Source organism: Chenopodium album, chromosome 27 (genome assembly GCF_948465745.1).
Source record: "Chenopodium album chromosome 27, dcCheAlbu1.1, whole genome shotgun sequence".
In the NCBI taxonomy this organism is placed as follows: Eukaryota; Viridiplantae; Streptophyta; class Magnoliopsida; order Caryophyllales; family Amaranthaceae; genus Chenopodium; species Chenopodium album.
The window spans coordinates 348,356-368,818 of NC_137860.1; the positions used below are offsets into that span (position 1 = coordinate 348,356).

Below are 20,463 nucleotides of genomic sequence, written 5' to 3' on the forward strand. Positions count from 1 at the left end.
AAAAAATCAGATAATTTACTAGTATTTAGAATTAGTATATGCAGAAGAAAACCAATAAGTAAAGAATTAAACTATGAAAACTTGCTTAACCCACTTCTCTTAACATGGTCATATCCAAGTTGCTGTACAAGTATCAAATTAAACTATACATTTGAATCAATGAGAATTATGGAAGCTTCATTAGTTTAACTAAATAAAGTGCTAAAAACAGAACCATAATCCAAAACTTAACTACATCTTCATCTAAGTACAAGAACTCAAAGAATGAGAGTATCATTTGTTAGTCATCATTAAATACATATGGTTTAGTCTACACAATATATAACCCGAATCCAAATCATGTAATGGCAGAGTGATTATTATCCTTGAGCAAATCCACAAATTCGAGTAAATCAGATCGCATTTGGTTCTCAACGTAGCACTGGAGGACTTGGTTTCGAACAACTTTATACCAAAGACAATGATTATTCTCATCACTCGCAGTAATTTTCCTAGACAAGTACCATTCACATATAACAGCAGCAATTTTCATCACATAAAGACCACAATCATACACATTGCTTTGTTGTGGAGTATAAAACTCTATGTAAACCGCCTCTTCATAATCATCATCATCATAATCATCATCATCGTCATCATCATCATCATCATCATCATCATCATCATCCATCTTTGTTGCTGTTGAAGCCTTATCAAAATTGTTGCCTATTCCATTATTCTTCCTAATTTTTGTAGGCCGCTTTAGAGACTTGTCATCATCCCTTACAAAATCCTTGACAGTATTATAAAGCTTTTTGGCATCCGAATTGTTTAGTCCTTCAACACTATCATGGTGCACAAACAGATGAAGGGTCTTGTAATAGACTAGTAGACTCCAATGTGTACATTCTTCCGTGTCATCGGTTGAAACATCTTCGTTATTCATGGTGTTGTTGATGGTGAAGAAAATAAGTTTTTTATCGACGAGTTTGAGGGACTCTGCAGTGTGTTTTATACACTCAAAATCAGAATTAGCAAGTAAGAATGAGACTGCAGGGGATACAAAGAGGATGTCTTGTTCTTCATATGTGAATGTTAAGAACCGAAAGTAGAACTCTATAATCTGATCATTAATGTAACATGGATTTTTAAGGATTTCTCGATCCGACATGTATAAGATTATGCCTTTGAAATTTAGTATCTTCTCATCTTCCATGACCTGCATCAATAATTTAATTAAGTGGTCAGAGGTAAATATTGAAGAAAACAAAGTGCATAATTTGAAACTTTAAAACTTATATAGAGTTTTACCTAAAATAAACCACATATGTTTACCTATTTCTAATTTAATTAGGACTCTTAAGTCTTAGGGCCTGTTCACATTTACTTAATTTCAGTTCAGTTCAGTTCCAATCAGTTCAATTTAGTTCAGCTCTTAATTTCCCTCTCACATAAAATATTCATTTCAGCTCAATTTAGTTCAGTTCAGTTCCAATCAGTTCAATTCAGTTCAGTTCGGTTCCAATCAGTTCAGTTCAGCTCCAATCATTTCAGTTCAGCTCAATTCAGTAAATATGAACAGACCCTTAACCCTATCAAAATATGCATGTTTACCGTGTGTCTTTAGTTACTAACTATTTGATTTTCTTTTAATTATTTTTTCAATCTCTACCTCTTTAATTTGCTTCCTTTTACGCTTCACCAAGGCTAACAATAAATTAACAATATTAATTTTAAATCACTGCTAAATAAAAAATTAAAAAACAGAAGTTTGTATTCATCACGATTAAACTTTAAATTAAACATCCATGTTTAGAATAACTTGTTCCTAATCCCCTATTTCACAATGTAGTGTTCTATCAAGATCAACAAAAGTAACATTAGCAATTCAACATATTACGAAATATCAGGGATAAATAGAAATAAGATACCTTGAAAGTAGTCTATTATCACGCACTAGTATGCATGTTTACCTAATATAACTAAGACTCTTATATAACTTTGTCAGAATTTATTCCCGATTTCATGTTCAACAAATAAAATTAGCATTAGCAATTCAAACGAAATTCCAACGAAATAGCAATATATAACACAAAACTAAAACCCTATAATTTAATTTTCTAAGGAGAATACCTTCAAATTATGGAGTCTTCTATCGCCCTTGACATGAAGCACTAATTTGAACAATCGAATAAATAATGTAACAAAAAATTTAAATAAAGTTAGAAGCATAATAATGAGTTTTAGTAACAAGAATAATGTTACTTGGTGCTCAAGCTCTTAGAAAATTAGCTAGGGTTAATTGATGGCCAAGCATTCAAGATTACGTATATATATACTGTGTAAAATACAGTGCGAACAACTAAATAAGTACTAATTGTAGAATTTTCATTTAAAAAATAAAACCTGTGAAAAATACAAAAATTATCCTTGTGAAGTATATCTATCCGATCCTTAGCAAATTGTGAGAAATTGATAGATTTGTATTATTTCGTCGTAATTTTTAGTATACCAGCTTTTCATATATATACTAGTTTTTGGGCCCGGGCGATGCCCCGAGTCATTAAATTTTTTTCTTGTAAATAATATGTTATATATATTAAAATTTGTCTCAAAAGGAAATATGAAATATTCTATAGCTTTGGTGGTAAGATGCTCAACTTTAGAATTAGAGATTGCATGTTCAAATCTTGCGGAGAACATTTTTTTAATATAATTGCATGACATGCAATGAAATATATGTAGAAGGTAGAGCCACGTGGCATTGAGTGGGTGACATGGCGTAATAAGAAGTTGAGTAGATGATGTGGCATAATGAAGGGGGCTACGTGGCACATAAGCTTTCCTAGGAACGCCTTTTAATATATTAGTATAGATTTTTATTGACTTTTCAAAGCAACTTCGTATTTGTTGCCCTTGAATCCCACAAAACACCCCATTGCCCGAAGCTATAAAAAGTGCACTGTTATATGCACAATTGCATTATCATAGAACAAAAACACCATAAGGGTATAAATAAAATAAGAGAATTAAAGCGACACCCAAGATATAAATTAACTACTTAATACTAAAGGACAGCTATAGTATAGCAATAACATTCTGATACAGAGCTCTCTGTTTTCAAAGAATTGCCTGGTAACAATTACTATTTCTAATAAAACTACACCCTTGAGGGAGAATTGTAAAAAAGAATAGGGTGTCAAGTCCACATCAAAAATTCGATGTTAGCAACACCGCAATCCATACCCTTAGACCCATATAGTTTCTTTATCTTACATTTCACTATTTCAGAGCTGTGGTGGGATATAGAACTGATACAGATAGATATGCCTTCAACAATACAGTCACGTGTATCAATTGTTGGTCGTCAAGTTTGAACCAGCAACATCAGGCAGCGAACTTGCTCCAATACATGGAACTCCAAATCATGAGAAGCTCAGCGCATAACACTTTCTTTAACTAATTTCCGGCCACCAGAACTGCAAGAAAAGGATGTCAAATCACATATACATTTCACTACAATCATCCAATTATAATGTGTTGTCAAGAGGCTCACGTGTATTCAAGATGAATATTCATGAACCGACGGTTTTCCTTGCTTTGCGTTAGGGTCACAGATCCTTCAATGAGCTGATCTTGCTCGACTTCTATTGGCTCATAAAAGTAAATCAACGTCTGCAACCATCCAAAGACATGTTTTAATATCAAGAGGTAGGCTCATTCTTTACATAACACAGTAATAAATTCTACTGAGTGTGCAAGCAGTTCACTGATCAATTTCATAAGCAAGCCACAAAATTACATAGGAAACCAATAGGTTTTGGAAAAAAAAAATTATTGGACATCATCACACAATTGCAGGGATGGGCCTTGACAGGTTGTCTGAGGCTTCGGTGGGGATGTCAAGATTTCAACAACACTATGTTCATTAGCTTTCATACAAAGAGGTTGAGTACAACCAGAGTTCTCAGAATTCCTAAACAAATGGAGTTTTGACCACTACTATAATCAATGGACATAACTTACCAAAAGTAACTACCACGAAAGTCCCAATTTAAGGTAACAAACTTGTAGTTACAAACGCAAGGCCTCCTAGTTATCAATAATTATCCCGTAACTCTTGCAATCTTTTGGATTTATAACCACAATGTAGCTCAGGCGTATGACCAAGCCAGACGGCACAGCCTGTCAGGTGCAAAACGTGACTAAAATTTCTTGAATGGTTGCAACACGACTTGTCAACTTCAACTTTTGGGATCTTTAAATCAAGGCTCACACCTTACACTCATCTTGTTAACTACAATCCCAGGGATCTTAAACAAGCACAACAGGACAAGATGCTAGAGAGACAAGATAAAATCAGCACATATGAAAGACCACTGGATGAAAACTAAAGCTTCTATCATCTGACTATAATAATAAAGAGTCTACTATGACATCAACAAACACACTTATGTAGGGGAGCACTAGAATAAGTTGGAAGATATGCTGAATATGAGAACCTATCAAAGAGAAGTATCTATCACACATAACCAGAGAAGAAAAGTATGCATTTAGAGCTAGGTTGTTGGTTTGGTACTTGAACTTTATACTACTCAATCATAGACTCCACATCACTGCACATGAAATTAAAATTATGGATGAAAATAATGTCATGATAACAAGCACAGAATCCACATCCACATTACAAAGTAGTTCGTGTATTAGGCGCCAGGATATATGTAGAGGAAGAAAGTACCTGTTGCCAATGGGTTGGTGGACCCTCAGGGGCAGTAGATAAAACAAGTGCTTCACTAGGATTTGTAGGTCTCTTTCTATGTCCATCATTTTCACAATTATTGTTGGTAGAATTATCATTGGAGGAAGCACCATTGTTGGTTGGCAAATTGGCAGGTCCACCAAATTCAACGTCAAACCAGAATGCAAACCCATGAAGTGGAGCTGAATTCATAATAATATAACAGAAGACACGAGTTATAGCTCAGCTGCACACAACTCACAATTTGAAATGCCGTACATATTAAATCGGAACATAAAAGTAACTTTTGGAATCATTTTAATCATTATTCCCTATTAGTGATCTGCAAAGGTGTAGAGAAGAAGCAGAAACACATTTGCCTTAATTTCCCTCAGCCTATTAGTTGTACCCTAGTATGCGGATACAAGGAACTACATTGTCAACCAGCCAAAAGGGTTACTCATAAAATGAAATAGAAGCACTTACAGAGTAACTGTGAATATAATCACCATAGTGTTCAACAACAAACAATAATAAACTCATCATGAATCCATCCATATTTCCATTTTTTTTTTTTTTTGGAGAGGGGGGAGGGGAGGGGGGGGGGGGGGGGGTGAATATCATTTCTTCAACAATATTTTTTTTACCAGGAAGCCCAAGACTGGTACTAATCTTGTGGAATAGATCACTTCAAAAGTTTTATAACATCTGAATTTAACAAATAGACAAGAGATGATCTTATAGCACTGGGTGCTGCAATGATTGGAAAAAAAAAAAAAAAAAAATACACCCCAACCAATGCTTACCTCGCATCATAGACTGCAATTTAAACTTTGCCTCGACAGTTTCTAATTCTGTTAATGTAGTGGTATAGCAATTTACATGCTTTACCTGTATATAAAAAGAGCTGATCAGCCATAGGTACTAGATAAAACAACACGATAAAGAAATTTCAGCTTTCTAAAGAGCAGATACATATGAATTAAAATTTTCAAGTTTCCCAAGAAAGTTATAAATAAAGAAATTGTTATTTCACAAGTACATAAAAAATTTTCTTGAGTCACACATAGTGCCATAGTCACCAAACAGACCTAAGGCAGAGCTTGGATGGATGACACAAAAGTAAAGGCAAGTATTTAAAAACGGCCAGAAATGGAAAGTGGAGCAGGTATTTAAAAACGGAGGGCATAAATTCCAGTAACAACAGCAAAATTACTCCTTGTGTTTGTGGTTAAGTACAAGTCTATCAAATGACTAATCAATAGTAATCGAAATACCAGATTCACATATTGGTTTCATTAGCACAACTCGAAATCAAATTAAATCACCCATAGACAAATAAACAAAAAAAAGTATTAAAACCATACTAAAGAAGCATTTGTGGCAGAACTAATGGCACAGAATTCAATTATAAGTAAACCTCCACAAGAATTTGGAAATAGAGATGAGCCCATTTCGAATTCACGGTCGCCCTAGCAAACATCTCCCGAGATTGTGTAACAAATTCAGGATGTGGTGCCACAGTTAATAAGATCACAAGATAGCCTAAACAAAGCATCCAGTCAGATGAAAAGGTAGACCAACAGCAAGCGCTCTTTGGAATTCATCTACAAAGGCAAAGTAGATCTATGTTACTTGAGTAGTGTCGGACACGGACACCTCAACGTGTCCAATTTGGCAAAGTCCAAAATTTTTGGACTCGGGGACTCACTCTGAAATTTGGACACGGGTGCGGACATACGTGTGTATATATATATACCAATTCTAAGCCATAGTATTATAAGGAAGCCCAATTTTAAAGTCCACTAGACTAATGTCAAGCCTAAAGAGTCAAGTGAATTAAAAGAGAGATGTAAGCAAGAGAGAGAAACAAATAAGCTTCTTCTTCACCTAAAAAACTCCATGCTCTTCAATGATGTCTCTTTTCACCATCACCCTCGCTGCAGAATCAGATATGGCGTTTGGCTCACCAGAGGCCCACGAGTAAAGGCCCTATAGTTCTATTACTTTTTACTTCATTTTTGTATAATTTGGGGATTAGGGTTTCTGTCGAATCCGAGGATAAGTTGATATTGGATAAAAATTTCGTGTCCGAATCCCATACGCGGCGTGTCGAAGCGCGTTCGAAGGCCAAAATGCCGAGTCCAAGTAACATATAAGTAGAGTCAAATATTTGCACCATAAACTCAGAAAACAAACCAATACAACACATTACTCCGTGTTTCAAAGATACGGTGGTCCCTTTATCGTTATTCTTGGTAGGATCCAATCAAAAGACTTGAGGTAAACTAACCTTTCACGTCATGGATGTCAGTTATTTAACCCATCGACTAAAAGAAAAGGAACTCCTAGAAGCAAAGGGAGATTAGTGGGAGCATGAAACAACTCTTAACAATTTCAGGCTAAAATCAAAGAATTCCTAATGTGAACATTAGGTCTTCAAGTGGGGGGTGGTTTGTAAGACCCTCAATATGCCTAAAGGGGCATGGTGTCGCCACGGATTTGATCCATGTATTTGGACATATGCCTAGTATATATGAGTTGAATTGGAGGACTTCGGTACATATACTGATGCATGAAGTTTTTCTCCCAATTTCCTTTCCCTCCTTTGTATATGTGAGTTGAATTGGAGGACTTCGGTACATATACATATGCCTAGTATATGTGATCGGAGGACTTCGGTACACGGAGTGATTCAAAGATATGGTGGTCCCTTTATCGTGTTTCAAAGACATGGTGGTCCCTTTATTGTTATCATCATGAATCTCTTACCCTCTCTTACTTTATTTACCGTCCTCTTTCACTGAAAAAAAACAAAATATCAAACCTGTAACCCCTTCTCCACCGGTCACTATGCACCTTCATTAACAAAACATTGATCTCTCCCCAGGTGGTAAATTGGTAACCCCAACAAGAAATCAAATCATGCAGGTATCCAAGTATCCAGACGTATAAAAATACCCTCAATTTTGGAAATTTATACTTGCTCATCCAGACGATCATCGCAGTCATCTTTCTCCTCACTCCCTACCTTTCACACAGTTGAAAGCCCTCACCTAGGCAATGTTTGAAAATCCCCAAATAATTCCCCCTCTGCTCTCATTTTAATCTCATCGGGCTTTTATTTACAATTTCTTCTAACATCAAAAGCAGGGGTAGTGGCACTTATAGATTTTCTTTAGTTTTTAGTCCCCCTATATTTTTTTAAGTGTTACACTTCCATTTTTGGCAAACAACTACAATTTAATATTATATCTCTCTCTTCTCATGGTCCCCTCTCAAACCAACTACTATTTTATTATTATTATTATTATTTCCTTCCCTCTCACATCCCTTACCTTTCAATAAAATATTAAGTACATTATCTTATTCTATAATTTTGATACCACAACTACCCTACTTATCTCTTATTATATTAAAGTCAATTAAGTTACCTAAAACTATGTGCGGATCAAAGTGTAACACTTAAAAAGAAACGGAGGGAGTAGTGTCATATAACTTGAAGCTTTGGGCATTCAAATTAAGAGTAGGATCACACAGCAATCTTCCCTAGTCAGTCATCCCTTTGATCGGATGATACTATATAAACACTACTAAAGCCCATAGCATATGTGCCTTTTTATAACATATTTCTGTTACATCTTTCTGACATTTCTGCTTTACAGCATTTTCATCTCCAAATGATTCCAACATAAGATGCATTTTTACCACTAGATGTTTAGAATTTATTTATTTTTTTCTGAAGAAATTTTTTTGATCCACAACATGTCATTACTATGTCTCCTAATTTGTTAAACATTGTTGTGTCTGCCTCACTTTCCCATCTCTGTTCTGCATATTAGTAAATTTCTCAAAGAAGAGGCGCGTCTTAACCTGATATAGAAATTTTTTGATATCCACTGGTATATGTAAAGTTTTTACCAGACCCTATGGTTTTAACAATTTGTTTAGATCCTACAAGCAAACATTCCAAAATCTTTTAAAGGAGCTAAAGAAAAGGGAATATCACTTGAACATGCATAAATTCAAAAAACCAAAACCTCTCAAAAGGAAGGGCATTTTGACAGAAATGTAATCAAACAAAGAACTTTACATGTGGCGCAGAGATAAGCAAAGCATAGAAATGTCACTCGAGAAGATGAATTAAGAGAAAAAAAAAAACTCAAAAAGTAGAAACATCTTAACAAGCTAACCTATAAAATAAGCCACTCGCTTGGATCCTAGATACTCTTCACTCAACTATAATTAGATTTGACAACAAAAACTAAAATGAGGTGACTTGGGGAAGAAAGGACTCACCACATGGGGCCAAGTCAAGACATTCTCACCAGAAATAGTCTCCACACTTGGCTCTTCAAATGCACACTGTTTAGCAAGTGGCACCATAGCTGACACTAGTGATACAGAAAAAGAAAATTCATCAAATTGAAAGGCTTAGCAAAAAAGGGGTAGAGTACAAACAATGACTTATAGTTTACTATAATCTGCTCTTTCACAGTTTCATAGTAATCGAATTGGAATAATGATATATGATCGGACAAGATTATTTCTCTTTTATATAGCTTGCAACATAGCTACCAATGTATGTCGTCTTGACTTTGCATATAAAGCCATTAGATTATGCATGAATGCATAAAGTTGGTGCATGTTAAGATCATTGCTTTAGACTAGTAAATTTACTAGATAAATAAATTTAGTACAGCAAGATGTTTAATAAGAGCTTCACAAATAACCCAATAGCGGATAACAAAGGGTGAGATTTTCGAAAACGGGACTAAACAAAGGGTGAAGGATTCTCCATGTGATAAAGACGGAACCAAACAATACCAAACAAATTATACATATGTGGAGAATGTTGCTGCAACCTTTCTGTACATTGTAGTTGATCTTATAACTTTATAAAAAGAATCACCTCCCTCAGAAACAGTAGAAGATAAAAGATGTTAAGACTCAATGAGGATAGAAAGGTTTATTTATCAATATCTCAAAGGAATTGGTACCTCAATAAATGCAAAACTGTCCTGAAATTAATTATCAAATTATAAATTAGATAATATAAATTGCTTAACATGAATCTGATGATTTATTGTTAGCAATCTTCTTATTTGCAGTTCAAACAAGGGATACAGAGCATGCTACGAGAAATGGTTCCAAGACAAAAGCAAACAACCAGTATGGACATAATCCAAAAAAAATATTAAATCTAAATAAATTTGTCAATGGACATGCGATAGTTCATACTTACTATCAATTCCGTATACATTACGCCAAAAATCAATACTCTGGGAGTATCGATCAGGATTTGTAACAGGTGCCATATATAGCTGCAGATAAACCAGTGAGAAGCAGATGTTATAAACAGTCGTACAGGGTGCATTAATTAGTAATTTTAAAAAACAAAAAAAAACTAAGCATAGAAAAGAGCATACAGTTGCATGTGAAGGAAGTATAAGACCTCCAGGCTTCAGCCAACGATCTCGAGCAGTAATCACGCTTCCCAGCATGCTCTACAGATATAAAAAAGACTTAATGTTCAATGAAAGCGAAATAAATTTGAAACCTCAGGCTGCAACATCTGAAATGAGAAATCTCAATACTGAGAATATTATAATTTATAACTGACACACATGCCCAAATCTTAACCTCATACAGAAGCATGTACCCCATCCATTCTGATATTATAATGTCAACCTCTTCATCAATCTCCACATCCTGCAGTAAAACACGAAATAAGGTAATACATGATAGATACAATAGTTGGCAAAACTGTGAAGACTAAAAGAACTACAGACAAGTATTTAAAATGTTCAGATCAGGTATTAAACAAAATGTGTACTAAGAAAACAAGTTATTTAAAATTTAATAATAAGTCAGGCAGGAAGATTATCTCCAAATTTAATCTTTGTTTCAAAAATGAAATCAGATAAGAGCATATAATGGCAGTCAGACATCAACAAAAATCATCAAACAGGCTGGCCATAAACAACAATAGTTCCCATAGAGTGATATGTCATAACAAATACTAAATCAACACAGGATAGACTAACGACATAACAAATGTTGAAACAATTACTTCTGGTATGATTTCGAATATAACATTTAAAAATGAATAGAAATCATTGGAGGTTCTCATAAGCAATTTTATTTTTTTCTTCTTAATTTTCCAACTCACAAATTCCTGCAAACTGAAAGTTGTAGCATTTATTTATTTGCTCAGTGTCTTTGGACTCTTATCTCCTCTTCAATGACAACGATTAAGGGCTTGAAGGTAGATAAATCCGGTGTCTTTCGGGCAGTTCAAATCATAGGCACAGCATACAAAAATATCTATCCTTCGAATAATTTGAAACAAAGCCTTTTACAGAAAGATATTGTAGGTAAAAATGTCAGGGTGCAGATTTCAGCTTCAGATACAGTAATCAATGGAAGATTGCTATTGTTAAAAAGTAGAATGGTTGAGAACTCGAGACACAGTAATTGCTATTATGTCCCAATACTCTATTAGTTTGGGTTGTAAGATACACATTAAGAAATGCTTCAGAAGACACATGAATTCCAGAACAATACTTCAGAAGGAATGCTTTTCTTTCAGTATATTAGTGCTTGGGGTTTGAAACAGAATACTCATGGGAAAGAGTTGTCTTTTCTTATTTTCCTAAGGGCTCATGCATCTACATGGCTACACTTTTCCATTAATTTCACCATATACTATATTACTAATAGATTTCAGTTTGAAGCTCAAATTCCTTGGTAATTAATTGACACAGATTAGATGAATATATCAGCTTCTGCCCAAAAATATGTTGAAGGACACCCAATGATAAGCAAGGGCAAACAGAAATCACTGGTTGGAGTAAAGTTCATAAATCCTAAAACCTGTTGTTAAGGTGTTGCTGTAATCGGCTTCTTACAATTTAATTAATACTCGTACTTGTACATGAGTTGAATTGGGCCCAAGTTTCCAGAATTAAATGCAATTTATGCAACAAGTAAACTTTCAAGATCTAAAAAAGCATAATCACTCAGAAGCAAGTAAGCAACATTCTATCATATTACAAATAAATCATCCCTAACATAGCCAGACCTTCGTGGTTTAGCCAGATAATGGAAATGTTTGTTTCAGAATCCTACCTCCACTCGTCCATGCAATACTTTAACAATATCAGACAGATTATTTGCATTGACGACTTCATTGGCCTGTTACAAATGCAACAATTGTGAGGAGGTGCTTGAAATACTGTAAGGGAAAAAAAAAATGTTTACGTATATACTGTGACAGAAGAAGAAAGAGCTACCAACAGGAGCAGACCTTGGGGTTGTTGTTGGTAGGGTGGGTTGGGGTGGGGAGTTTTATGACCTAAACAAAATTATACTTCCTCTGAATCCTTATTATCGCAACAATTTGACTTTTACATTTTTTATTAATCCAATTTTGACCACAAATTTCATTAACATTAAGAATATGTTATTATGTAAAATGTTGTTGACCAAGTATCAATGTATAATAAAGATATAAATTGTTAGAGATGTGCAGTAGCAAACATGAAAGTCAAACTATTGCAATTTCTAAGGAAATTGAGAGTCAAAAGCATCGATATATATTTCAAGTGGCTTGTCAAACTCTGAAATAGTGATGATACTAGGACTTGGTTGGTTCAAATGTACGATACTAGGACTTGGACATGGGTGTCAGACTTAGTTGAATATGGTACATATAAGATACACTACATGGATGATCCGCGAGTATGAGAAAAAAGTTCCAGACTAAAACCAAAAACAAAAGAAAGAGAAACACTTACATAATTAAGCTGACTATGCAACAATAGGTAAGGGGAAATAAAGAAGAATAGTTGTTGGGTCAAGACTCACTTCAAAAGGAGAATAAATTCAAGAGTAAAAAAGGAATAGGAACAAGGGACAAAGAGAGAGAAGAAGAAATTTAAATGTCAGCACATGACCCTCGAAAGAGGGCAAATTGGACATCAAATTACATCTATATACTAGAATGTCAAATTTCAAGAAGTCCGACAAGCATATTGATGGCTCTTCTCACAAGAAACCTCTCTTCAATAAAGATGTTACATTTGAGAAGAAAAAAAAAGGTTATTCTATTAAACATAAAGTCCAACAAACAAATTAAAAGGTTTCATAACTAGATAGTCATGATGTCTCATATGAGATGAGAAAAGATTATCTAGGTTCTGGAAAGTCCGAACTTCAATAAGTTTGACAAACAGATTGAGAGGTCTAAGGTATAAGAAGAAACCCTTCTTCTATTAAAATGTTTCATTTTGTTTCTTTGATAATTTATCTGTACTATACTATACAGAAGAAGGCGATTTCAGGGATAATTATGACAAAGTGACCTATGTTACCTAAACAAGGGCACAACTACGGTCTACGAATCCAATCTGATATAACAATTTTTAATAGGAAAATTTGTTAATTACTACCTCAAAAAAAGGTCCTTTGTGATTTATTACCCCTAAAAAAAAGTTGTTAATTACTACCTATAAAACTGATTAATTCTAGCAACTACTACCTTTTTTCCTAATCAGCCTACTTAATCTCTTAATAACATCATTATTTGGTCAAATTGTAATTAGTAGCTCTTAACCCTTAATCAATTAACTTGCACCTCCTCTGGCAGCCCCCTTACCACCTCCGGCATCTCGCCCACCGTGAAATCCACCCCCTCTTGCTCATCCACCGCAAAACCCACCCCCTTTTCGTTCCCTCACTAAAAACCCACCTCCCTCTTGTTCCCCCACCGCAAAACCGGCCCCCTTCCACTTCCCCACCATGAAAGCCACCTCCATCCTACTCCCCCACCACAATTACCACCCCTCCCCTTGCCCCAAATCTCAAAACCCATCTTATCCGCTTTCCCCAACCCTGATTACCACCCCTTTCCTTTCCTTAACCCCCCAAAACAACTCATCCACGTGACAGGGGTGAGTTTGGCTGTAGGGTACGGGAGGGGGATGAGTTAAGTGGTAGGGGAACGGGAGGGGCCACGTAAAAAGGGTGAGTTTGGTTGTAAGGGAACGGGAGGGGGATGAGTTTCGTGGTAGGGGAACGGGAAGTGGTGGGATCATGGTGGGTTTCACGGTAGAGAAGCCGCCATAGGTGGTGAGAGGGTTTTTTTAATCAATCAAGGTTTTAAAGCCACTAATTACAATTTAGTCGGATTATGATGTCATTAAGTGGTTAAGTAGGCTGATTAGGGAAAACAGTAGTAGTTGCTATAATAAATCAACTTTAGAAGTAGTAATTACCAATTTTTTTTTTAAGGGTAGTAAGTCAACTTTTTTTTAAGGGTAGTAAGTCACAATGGATATTTTTAGGGGTAGTAATTGACAACTTTTCCTTTTTAATATTTTATTATGGCAAAGCATAAATCCTCAAAAAAAAAAAAACACACACACACACACACACATACATACAAAAGGCAAAGAATACTTCAATAGTAGTTCAAGGGGAAGAAAGAGGAAATAATGGAGCACATGCGCCAAAGAAGACAACTAGACAACTAATGCTCTGAAGATCACAATTTACCTTTCTCTCCCCAATCACCAAAACACTGAATGTAATCTTTCTTCGTATTGTAGATTTCATCTTCAATAGTCCAATCTTCGGACTTTCTCTTATATCTAAAGAGCTTCAACTTTATAGTTTTAATAAAAATCTCAAAGACCAATTGTCACCCATATCTCCCTCCATCCTCTCTAATTTCTACTAGGGAAGTTTTAACAACTCTTAATTATTTTGCACCTGAATATGTGTGGTGTGATGACCGGTACCCGAATAAACATTTCATGTTTAACTAGCATAGCTTATGACATGATGAGTAAAGAGTTTCTTTAAGATATTGAATAAAGAGTCACTTGCTAGATTTTTGGAGATGATAATGGGTGCTTCTAAAGAATGATTTTCTAAGTGATGGTGGTTAATAAGTTGTGGTACATGGAAAATCATCACCTTTATTTCACATAAATTTGTATGTAAGGAGCAAGGAAGGAATTTAAGGTGACGATTGGAGGTCTACTACATGAACATGACAGCCGAAATTATCTCCTTTGATTTCCTTTTATCTAATGTAATATTCCTACAAACCAAACTTTTTCATGTCCTGTTACAATCCCTTCCATCCAAGATCTATCCTCTCTTCCTTGCCTTATAAATACTCCATCATTTTCCTTATCAATGTATAGCTTCCACAGTAGACCCCCCTTGCATAAATTTAAAATAGTTCTCATAGATCCTCATAATTTAATGGTGTGGCCCATGAGTTTTATACCTCAACCCTCTAATCTAACAAATTGGTACCAAAGTGATTTTCCTCAAATCGTATGGCATCTTCTTAGCCCCTTTCCATATATTTTTCAAGCTTTAAGCTTTAAACCAAAGCTTAAGAAAACAAAATTAGCATCAAATTCTCCAGATTTGTTGTACAGTTTCCGAGGGAATAAAGCACCTTGTCAAGGGTTGTCTCCCAATAACATAATAATGGGTCATGGATTCGGATTGTGCTGAAACTTGGGGCACATATTATTTAGACTAATGCCAATAAAGGTCGGGATGGATTTCCAAGATAAATAAATAGACTAACAGTGACCTACCTTCAAGAAAAAAATAAAATAAATAATAATAAGAGGACAGACAGTTGAAATTTTAGTATAACCCATTACAGTGCAATTATTGAAATTGACTTGCCAAATCTTTCCTTTCAACAATTGTTATATGATTAGCAATCTCGCACTAAACAAAATTGGAAGACTAGAAAGGAGTCGCATTGCAACAAAGAAGAATCTAGTCAACACATGAACTAAGCAAAGCTCAAATGACTAGTGTTAGGAAGCATAATTTCAATAAAATCACATGAGGAGTCAGTGACTACTATTAGGAAGCATAATCTCAATAAAATACCTGCACCGCAATGTCACTAGCGTCCACTGCATAAACCTGACAAAGGAAAAGAAAATTAGAAGACATAAATGTAAAGAGCATATACCACTATCCCCTTTCCATATACTTTGCAAGCTTTAAACTTTTTGTAAAATCACAGCTCCAAAACTAGCATGAAATTTGGGAAGCAAGGAGTAATCAAGATAGTTAACATTCAGCAAAATTTCAAAATCATAGAGGAACAAGGCACAAATCTAGTGGTTTCTTATAGTATGTAAACTACTCAAGAGGTCTTTCGAGAAAGAAAAATCAAGAGCTAGTAACATTCCCGAATCCTGAATCCCTTTTTAATCTGGTACATGAGTAACATGACTACAAAAACTTGTACAAGAGGATTTTTTTTTTTTTTTTTTTTCTAAGGAGTCAATATCATAAAGGGAATATTATCTTCAACATAACAATCACCTTCCTTGTTTAAAGAGTATGGATAGAAAATTTTGCAGGAAATACAGGGGGGTCAATTTTCATTGTTTTGATAGATAAGAGGTTAGGATAATAAAAGAGTGAAAAATAAAAAATGTAGAGCTACAAAGATATTGGTTATGCCACTTATGAACTTCCAATATGATCATGTTTTAAGGGCAGATATGGCACTAATGCACTACAGTGGTTTGTTTTTCTCCAGGTGACTTACTTAAACTTCCTTATCTGGGAGCTTAGAGGCTCCTAAACTATGCTTGGTCTAGGGGTGATAATGAGACTGAGCTATTCGTGAACTATTCTAGCTCGATTCGGTCAAAGCTCGGTCAAAGCTCGGTTCGTGGTGGCTCGACTCGAGTTTGAGCTCGGCTCGAGACCTTGACGAGCCAAGCTGAGTTATGCCAAGTTCGGCTCGAAAGTTCGTGAACAAGCTCGATTATTTTTTTCATATAAAGAAATCATGTATATAAATATAAATATATTTATCAATAGATATTACACAAAGATATTACACAATAATAAGTTAGTGTTTTCATTATAAAAAAAATAAACTTGTTGTAAAATAAAATAAAACATAATAATAAACAACAAAGAAGACAAGTAAACTAGAGATAAGAATAAATCAAGTTTGTTCGTGAACAGTTCGAGTTCGGCTCGGTCAACGCTTAGTCAAAGCTCGGCTCGGTCAAAGCTCGACTCTTAAAGGTTTGAACTCGGTTCGAGTTCGAACAAATTTAAACGATCACGGGCCGAGCTGACCATAGTTCGGGCTCGGCTCGCCCGATTAGCACCCCTAGCTTGGTCATATAAAGCCTTCAAATCATCCTGTTTGATGCTTGTGTAAAGTAGTGATTAAAATTCACTTCAGGTTGCTGGTCATTGGATGAATATTACACACCATGATCGTTAATTTATCTTGAAAGTATCATTACTTAAATCTGCTGCTACCCTCAAGTCAACACTTAATACCTATGTAGGTTGAGCATTAGTAGATGTTGTTCTTAACCTCTTCTTAAGGATGGATGACATAGCATTTTCAATTAGTGTCTTTCTCAAATATATCCATGTATTACCCACCACATGATTATCATTTTCAGGGTGAACATAAACAATCTAATAAATCAGTAATCCAGTATATTACTTTTCCCTATCATTCAGAAAACTAAAATGTGATTGAAGTTCAAAGGGAAACTAGAATTAATCCAAACCCATCCAGGAGATATCTAACTTACCATAACCACATTAAGAGGTTCCTCTAGTCTTACCTTTGGTTTTCATATGTATCTATTTGGCTTCATCTGATAGCAAGTATGATAAAAAAAATAATAATAATAATAAAAAATTAAAGAATAAAATAAAAATAAAAATAAATAAATAAATTAAAAAAAACAACAACAACAGCAACAATTATATCTTGTTAAAATCTGTGCATTGCCCTAGCCAAAGTTATAGTCATAGTCACAATGTTCTATAATCCAATAATCATCTACAACCTCAGGATAGAAACATACTCAAGATCCTACTAGCATCTATGTGGAAAAATAAGGATCACTTCATTGCCCCCAAAATGACCATTATAACAAACTACATTGTTCTAGCATTTAAAGAGTACCTCAAGCTACTCTTTACTCTGACAAACTTACTGTCATCCTTTGACTATAAGAAATTCAACACATTAACAGTTTTCTGCAGCAAAACCTAAGAATTTATGTTTCTTGCCTTCATTTTATAAATAAATCAGCTGAAAAACCTGAGAAATCCAAAAAACTGAGTAACAATCAAAACAAAATTACCCTTTTAGCTCCAGCTTGTGCACAAAATATAGATAGAATGCCTGTACCACAGCCGACATCCACAACAACCTGCAAAACTTGTTAAGTAGAATCTATTAACAGGTAAGCGTGGATAACCTCATTTTACCTATACTATAGTCTATAAAGCCAATGCATACGCCTTCTTGTCATTATAATTACAAAGGGAAGCTGTAAAAACTGACTGTCAATTACACATTTAGAGTAATAGTATTAAAATAAGATATGACAAATGTATTTTAAATGGAACGAAACAGACTATAGGTGACTTTGAGAGTTATTTTTTATGTAAATCCAAGAATCACACCCGATCACTGTTTGCAAAGGTTGATACTTATCAATGATCAAATCTGAGTAGAAAGTAATTACAAAACGCCAACAATATTAGCCTTACTTTGCCTGCAATCAAATGTTGATGTTTCAAAATTGCATTCTGATAAGTGCTAGTCCTCACATGATCCTGTGCATAGATTGATTAAAGAGAGCAAGAATATTTATGATAAGTTATATGGCAATAGATAGCATAAATTACAAAATTAAAAACAAAAAAAAAAAAAAAATTAAAAAAAAAAAAAAAACTATACTCATGAAGGTCTTCATCAGATTAAACAAAACAGCTTTGAAGCATAATATAAGGCAGGTGGCATTTAATCTTTAACAAGTTACGCCCAACAACACAACAACAAAGGCTTAGTCCCAAAATGATTACAACTTGGCTAACATGAATCACATAAGGAACCAACCGAAAAGAAAAAAGACCATAGCAAAATAAAGATTGAATAAAAGTTGGAAATAAATGAGTTAAGTGACTGACAAAAAGAGTTTGCAAATAAAATATACAGGAGTTTTACAAGAGTGGTAAGGGGATAAAAGGGAAGGAATAACATGCGAGTAAAAACATAAAGGTTTGAGAAAACATTAGCGAAGAACAAATGTAAAGTTTGAAAAACACGAGTTAAGTAAAATAGTACTCGTAAATGATAAAATAAGAAAAGAACAATTCCATTCGAAAACATTAGAGAGTAACACAGCATTGCACACAAGACACACACCTAGATCACTTTGAATCTTAGATACAGCAGTATAATCATCCTTGTCATTGCAGATGCTTAATCATACAAACTAAATTTTAAATCTCATACAATTTTTGTCAGCCATCTCCACATCCAATCACCAATCACCACTGTAGGAACATTTGATCCTAAAGACACTTGCGTAAACAACTCATCATAACCCCAAACTCTGACTGGTAGTTCACAATCCAACATAAATAATTAAGGAACTAATAATAGCAACATCATCACCACCTCCTTAACACATCTACTAGACTTCGAAACAACCAAATACAATAAAAAGGACAGACCAATCAGACAATTCAGAATAAAATACCTAAATTACGAAAATTTACACCATATCTAACAATTCCACATTTTCCTAGATCATCCCGGTCCCTAAAAAGGTGGCTTAAAAAGATTACCTACACCTAATTGCATGTGTCATCTACGCTCACAAGATAATCAAGAAGTTTATATCCAACTCTCCGTCAAACACTATTATAACAAAAGAGGCAACAATTCGCGGCATATAAGTGAAACCCAAATAAAGAGTCAGCAAGAAAAGCTTCACACTAAAACCCTACATTATGTTTCAAACTTGTCATACATTGACAAAAAGATTGAAGGGCTGCATATCAAACATTACCGACTTTCGAGGCTAGTTATCTAGGTTATCAAACAAACCCGAAATGAATCAACATCACCTAATGTCCCTAATCAATCTTAATTTCAATTATCACAAAACCCCTAAGCATTTCTCTAATTAACCAAAAATTAAAATCTTGAAGCGCCAATGTCCATCATTTGAAGGTAATAATCAAAGAAACAATAAGCAATTAACTGTTAATAAAACCCTAATTAGTGAATAAAATGAAGTGATCATAAAGAAGAATAGAATAATTAGAAAGAAATTGAAAAGAAGAAAAGGCAGAAAATAGAAAGAAAAACCTTAATCATCTCTTCGTGAATGCCGAGATGAGAGTAAGACTGGAAGTAGGCAACATCGAAGTCAGTACAAGGAGGTGCGTCGGAAATGGCGGCACCGTCGGCGTCGCGTGATAAACGGCGAGCCTTCCTCAGCCTATCTCTGTGACAGCTTGCCGTCGTAGTCGTCGTCGTCGTCGCTGACGTCGGCGCCGCCATTGAAGTAGAATGGCCGTTGCAGTCGCCGCCACCTGAAGTCGCCAACATCTTCTTCACACACACACACTCTCACTCTCTCTATCTGTCTACTGCGAGTATTTCTCTGTGACTCTGTCCTTATTTCGCTAGTGTTGAAGCTTTTTTTAAAAAAAATAAAAAGAGGGTAAAAAAAAGGAAAATAATAAGTACTGTATTGAATTCACATACAACAATTGAATTATTCAATCTCAACTCTCAAGGACTTACTACTTACTCATATGGAAATGAAGAATTATGATTATATTCATATTAATTAATGCAGAATATATTTTGAGTTTTAGATGATAACCTAATTAAGTGACATATTAAT

The 20,463-nt window shown here is 34.8% G+C and overlaps 1 protein-coding gene and 1 pseudogene across 1 annotated transcript; both read right to left on the reverse strand.

The window, feature by feature from the left end:
- Window positions 1-337: 337 nt before the first annotated feature.
- On the reverse strand, window positions 338-1,195 carry LOC145618933 (NEDD8-specific protease 1 pseudogene; annotated as a pseudogene).
- Window positions 1,196-3,030: 1,835 nt separating this feature from the next.
- On the reverse strand, window positions 3,031-20,234 carry LOC145619547 (putative protein arginine N-methyltransferase 6). The gene is made up of 13 exons (XM_081674258.1): window positions 19,920-20,234; window positions 18,311-18,376; window positions 17,899-17,967; window positions 15,647-15,682; window positions 11,849-11,914; window positions 10,361-10,429; window positions 10,147-10,224; window positions 9,963-10,041; window positions 9,017-9,111; window positions 5,524-5,608; window positions 4,718-4,920; window positions 3,536-3,654; window positions 3,031-3,458 (listed from the first exon to the last, which is right to left on the reverse strand). Exons 1-13 carry the CDS (start codon window positions 20,160-20,162, stop codon window positions 3,416-3,418), a joined length of 1,251 nt encoding a protein of 416 aa, XP_081530384.1. The 5' UTR covers window positions 20,163-20,234; the 3' UTR covers window positions 3,031-3,415.
- Between the last annotated feature and the right edge of the window lie 229 nt (window positions 20,235-20,463).